Source organism: Cannabis sativa, chromosome 3 (assembly GCF_029168945.1).
Source record: "Cannabis sativa cultivar Pink pepper isolate KNU-18-1 chromosome 3, ASM2916894v1, whole genome shotgun sequence".
In the NCBI taxonomy this organism is placed as follows: domain Eukaryota; kingdom Viridiplantae; phylum Streptophyta; class Magnoliopsida; order Rosales; family Cannabaceae; genus Cannabis; species Cannabis sativa.
The window spans coordinates 49,799,830-49,805,829 of NC_083603.1; the positions used below are offsets into that span (position 1 = coordinate 49,799,830).

The 6,000-nt window shown below is 41.4% G+C and overlaps 1 protein-coding gene across 1 annotated transcript; it reads left to right on the forward strand.

The window, feature by feature from the left end:
* Positions 1-2,207: 2,207 nt before the first annotated feature.
* LOC115710455 (uncharacterized) lies at positions 2,208-4,058 on the forward strand. The gene is made up of 2 exons (XM_061112636.1): positions 2,208-3,078; positions 3,430-4,058. Exons 1-2 carry the CDS (start codon positions 2,208-2,210, stop codon positions 4,056-4,058), a joined length of 1,500 nt encoding a protein of 499 aa, XP_060968619.1.
* Positions 4,059-6,000: the final 1,942 nt, after the last annotated feature.

Below are 6,000 nucleotides of genomic sequence, written 5' to 3' on the forward strand. Positions count from 1 at the left end.
CATGTCATAGCAAGCTTCGGTAGACAAACACAGCGGCTACGATACCGAAATTGTAACGCCCTAATGCTAAGGCACGCTACAGTGCTTTTTCAATAATTGTGCGATCTTTGCTAATCAAAGAAATTTCTCGAAAAACGTGTCAAATTAAAACTTTTGCATTAAACATTAAACTTTGTAATTTAATAAAATATTTACAAGTGCGGGATCCCGATTTTTAAAACTTTACAAACTTTACTTTTAAACATATATTCCAAAATATACGGATTTACAGGTCGCACAGCGACATTCAAAATACAACTCCCAGATGTCCCGAGACCGAACACTCCAGGTCACGCTGCTTGACATGTACAATCTCACCCGAGCTCAGGTTCACTCCTGTTCAGCTTTCGCCTTTCCTTTACCTACACATGGAAGCGAAGCGCGGGTCGACGGACTCGGTAAGAAATGCATATAACATACCATATAATTTCCGACCCGTAAATAGGCGCCCATACACCTATTTACGTAGCTTAACAGAATAAGCATGAACGTTCAATACCGGGGTACAACCACTATACCACATACACAACGTACCTCGCTGTACGAGTGTTGGTAGGGTTTATCCCGATCACTGAGTATCACTGAGTGATGTACCACACACCTTAGCATTTTCTATGCTTGTGTTGGTATCACTGTATCGTACTCAAATTAACAATAATCACTGTACCAATACACTCACACAAGTGCTGGTAGTGTTTAACATATTTTAAGCATGCATATATAAACACATATACACACATTCGTATAATCACATCATACATTATACACAGTTCTTACCGTTTTCCGAATTCAAGTGTCTTTGGCCGACCCGAACGGAATTTACGTGCTAGATGGATGCCCTAATCACAAGAATGATAACACGGATGAGTGACTCGCCAAATCACTTTCCGGACTTAAAACCCGAAACTAAATGTTCCCCTATCACTAAACCTCATGGCAATACCCTATATTACCCAAAATTGGCCAAAACTAGGGTTCGGAAAAATCCCCAACAAAGTGCACGGATCCAACCGCATCCCGGTTCGGGTCACCAACCGGTCGACCAGGTTGGTACAGACCACCCGACCGGAATTCCGGTTCATCTGCAGAAACCCAAAAAAATTCTCCCCCTTGATTCAAATCAAGCCCAATCTTTACCAAACTCTCCAGAGCTCCTAAACAAGGCATACACAATAAAACCCGGCCCGGTATTTCACAGAAAAACTCAGTAAATAACAACTTGCCATTAAAGCTTAAAGTTAAAGGTTTTATGCTCAAATTAACACAAAACCTAAATCAACCAACCAAACTAGCTACTATGACCTTTAATCAATTCCAACTAAACCCAGAATTCACCTCCTAATCAACCCAAACCATAACAGCCATTAAAACACCAAACCATAAGCTCAAACTAAGGTAAAACTTAAAGAAAAACATGAAACCAATGTTCTAGGGTTACCTTTGGTTGCTTCTCCTTAAATTTCCAGCTCAATCACAGAGAATTAGGAAGAAAAAGATTGCCCTTGCCCTTGATTTGTCTCAGCCGAAAGAGAGGAAGAGAGAAAGAGATACTTAGGTTGGTTTTTCTCTTTAATTTCTTTTCTTTTGATTTTCTAAATTGGGAAAATGAACTTAACTAAACCTTGGCTGAAATTAATTAGATTAGGTGTCACAAACCTAGGGCAGCCACCTATCACTTATTAATTTAAAAGACAAAAATGCCCTTAGACTTAAACTAAGGCATTTCTTTGAAACTAGGGGTAAAATGGTCAATTTCCATAACCCCGCTCAAACCCGATAATTAATTTTCTCTAAAATATTCCCCACTATAAAATAGGGTTCTAAAATTACCCATGTGATTAATCTAGCCATCCATCGCATTTTCCGTTGTCGCCGAGCAAAAATTACAAAATTAACATATTTCACATATAAGCTAAATAATACCCCTAGAGTTTAATAAAATCTCCGGAATTGAGAAATTATAACTCTAACATTTACTTCTAAATATTGGGGTCCACAAATAAATTAATTCACAAATAATAATAAAATAATAAAAATTAGTGCTAATTGCCTTTTCTAATCCACAATACTAGAGCGGTCATTACAAGAGATAACATGGAGCAAGATGTTATGGGGCTTCCAAAAAATGGATCTTTGGTGGGTTCTGGTTTCCAGGCCCACCACGAACCATGAGTTGCTTAAGCTGGAATTGTCGTGGGCTTGAGAACCCGCGGGCCAAACAATTCTTATTGGACCTTGTGTTCCAAAAGAAGCCCAATGTTTTATTTCTTTGTGAAACTCTTTGTAACAAGGCTAGTATGGAGGGCATTAGAGCCCATTTGGGTTTTGAAGGTTCTTTTGTGGTAGAGGCTCGGGGACATAGTGGTGGCTTAGCTTTGCTATGGAAGGATGCAAGTGAGGTTGTAATTCAAGGCTTTTCTTTCTCTCATATTGATGCCACGATACAAATGATAGGGTATTCAACTTGGAGATTCACCGGCGTTTATGGAGAACCTAAAAGAGAGCTTCGTTATCGTACTTGGGATCTCTTTCGGTCTCTCAAGCATGATAGCAGCCTCCCTTGGTGTCTCATGGGAGACATGAACAACTTGGCGTCCCAGTTCGAGAAGAAAGGGGGAAGGAAATATCCTGACCGCCTTATAGATGGTTTCCTTGGTGCTTTGGACGATTGTAATCTGGTGGATTTACCACTTGTCGGCTACCCGTACACCTGGGAGAAGGGAAGGGACATCAGGGAGTGGATTGAAGAAAGGTTGGATCGAGCTCTAGTGACCCACGATTGGATGTCTTTGTTCACTCAATTGGTTCTGCTCAACTTGGAAATTTCAACTAGCGATCACTGCCCGATTTTTCTTGTCTTCAAAGGTAACATTCCATCTAGCTCTCATCACTCTTTTCGCTTTGAAAATGCATGGCTCCGCGAACCCCTCTGTGAGCAGATTGTGGAGAGTTGTTGGGGGGAATCGGGTATTACCGGTATTCAAGGAAAAATCTTGAGATGTGGGGAAGTTTTGGGAAGGTGGGTATGGGATATTACTGGTAACTTTCGTAAGAGAATAAATGAGTGTAAGAAATAAATTTGCAATTCTAAGTGGGGTAGAGATCCTTTATCAATCTAGCAACACAAGGAAGGGAGAAATAGGTTGACGGAAATTTTGGCTCAAAAAGAAGTGTTCTGGAAGCAACGATCTAAACAATATTGGCTCAACTCCGGTGACAAGAATAGCAAGTATTTTTATTCTATAGCTAATTCTAGAAAGAGGAGCAATTGTATTAGCCAACTTCAAGATAGCAATGGAGTATGGGTTAATTGGGAGTCGGGTTTGCCTAATGTCATCACAAGTTACTTCCAAGATCTTTTTCGTTCCTCTAGTATCAATTTGGGTTCAGTGTTGGAAGGTATAAGGCCTACTGTTAGCCGTGAGCAGAATAAAGCTCTTTTGGAGATGGTTTCTGAGGAAGAAGTTAGGAATGCTCTTTTCCAAATGCATCCTGACAAGTCCCCAGGGCCCGATGGTATGACTCCAGCATTTTACCAGAAGCATTGGAATATTGTTAGGGCTGATGTGATTCATTTTGTTCGAGAGTTTTTCAATTCGGGTCAATTCCCGGAATCAATAAATGATACACATATTGTCCTTATTCCAAAGAAGAAAAATCCTTCACAGATGGGAGATCTTCGACCGATTTCTCTTTGTAATGTTCTCTACAAAATTACTTCGAAGGTTGTTGCTAATAGAATGAAGAATGTTTTGAACTACGCTATCTCGGAAACTCAAAGCGCATTTGTGTCAGGAAGGTTAATCTCGGACAACATCATGGTGGCTTTTGAAGTGATGCACTACCTGAAAAGAAAAACCAATGGTAGGAAGGGTTATATGGCACTTAAACTCGATATGAGTAAAGCCTATGATCGTGTTGAGTGGGGTTTCCTGGAGGCTACTCTTCGAGTGATGGGTTTTAGTGATCGATGGATTGGTTTAACTCTCAGCTGTGTTAATTCGGTGCAGTACCAATAGTGGCCAGAAGTTGGGGCCGATCACCCCTACTAGAGGTATTCGTCAAGGATGTCCTTTATCTCCGTATTTATTTATTGTATGTGCGGAAGGCTTTTCTTCCCTGATAAGGCATTATGAGTCCTCTAGGATGCTAACCGGTTGCAAAGTGGCAAGGAGTGCCCCTACTATCTCTCATTTACTCTTTGCAGATGATAGTTACATCTATTGCCAGGCCTCGGAGGATGAAGCCAATCATGTTCTCTCTCTGCTTCAGCTTTTTGAGGCTGCATTGGGTCAAAAGGTTAATCTCCACAAATCATCGACATTCTTCAGTTCCAACACCACCACGGTTACTAGGGATCGTATTTGTTCTATGATGCGTATCCAAGAAGCAGGGGTGGATAGTATGTATCTGGGGCTCCCTAGTATTGTTGGACGCAACAAAAACGCTGTCTTGGGCTTCCTTAAAGAGAAAATGAAGAAGAGAATCAATGGGTGGGTGGGTAAATTTCTTTCTCGGGCAGGAAAAGAGGTTCTTATTAAGTTGGTGGTTCAAGCCCTCCCTTCATACGCTATGAATGTTTTCCTTTTCCCAATCGGCACTTGTAACGAACTTGAGCGAATGATGGCGAGTTTTTGGTGGAAATCAAACAGCTCCAACGGTAACGGAAGTGGTATCATTTGGATGAGTTGGGAAAGATTGACTAAGCATAAGCTTGATGGGGGCATGGGATTCCGAAGCTTGAGAGACTTTAATCTTGCTATGTTAGGCAAACAAGGTTGGAGATTGTTGTTTAGACATGACTCTTTGGTTGGCGCAGTTTTTAAAGCGAGATACTACCCGCAAGGAGACTATCTTTCTGCTCAACTTGGGTCGAATCCTAGTTTTATTTGGAGTAGTATCCATGCTGCAAAGGATATTGTTAAATCTGGTTTGAGGAAAAGGATTGGCACGGGTTTAACGGTGCAAATTACCTCTGACCCGTGGCTCCCTATTCTTGACAGACCAACTCCAAACCCGGTTGTTCAGGGGTTGGAAAACTTCACCGTAAGCATCCTTTTTCAACCTAATAATCGAAGCTGGGATGTTGACGTTGTGCGAGACTTTTTCTCTCCTGAAGACGCTGCTCTTATTCTTGGTATACCTCTAAATGCTTCGGCAGTTGTTGATTCGTGGTATTGGGTTGATGAGAAGAATGGTTTCTACTCCGTTCGTAGTGCTTACAACATGTTGCACAACAAGAAGTTCACACCAGATTTGTCACCTTCTAATGGTCTATGGAAGATTTTGTGGTCTCTCAAAGTGCCTCCCAAAGCCAAAGATCTTGTTTGGAGGGCGGTTTCAAATTGTCTTGCTACTAAATCTAATTTGTGTATTAAGAAGGTGTTAACTGAAAAACCTTTGTCCATTTTGTGGCATCTTTGCTGAGACTGAATGCCATCTTTTTGTGTCTTGTAACTTTGCTTGGGCTTGTTGGAATTATGCTGGTTTGGCTGCCACCAGCAGAGACGCTACCTCACTTCGGATGTGGTTATCAGATACTTTTCAGCTGGTTTCTGGGGAGGCCACGGGCAGAGTTGTAATGTTGTGTTGGGCTATTCGGGCTGCTAGAAACGATCTCATATGGAAGCATCGGGTTCGTACTATGAAGGATGTAGTTTCATTTGCTACAACAAGTCTTGATCAATGGTTAAAAGTTCAAGGAAAGGGTAATATCCCTTTGTTGTCTCCTCTCAAAGATGGAGATGTTTTGGAGCTTTGGGTAAAACCGGTTTCAGGTATCAAGCTTAATGTAGATGCCGCCATTTTTTAGCATTCTTCAAAGCATGGGTTCGGTTGTGTTGTAAGGAATACAGTGGGAGAGTTAGTTGCTGCCTTTGCTGGTTTAAAGTTTGGGAGAGTGTCACCCGAATTGGCTGAGATCATGGGCGTTAGGGAGGCCCTGAGTTGGCTGAAAAATCA

Coding starts and splice junctions, on each gene's coding strand:
- LOC115710455 (XM_061112636.1), top strand. CDS start 2,208: ATGAGTTGCTTAAGCTGGAATTGTCGTGGGCTTGAGAACCCGCGGGCC. Junction 3,079..3,429: donor GTGGGTATGGGATATTACTG/GTAACTTTCGTA, acceptor ATTTGGGTTCAG/TGTTGGAAGGTATAAGGCCT.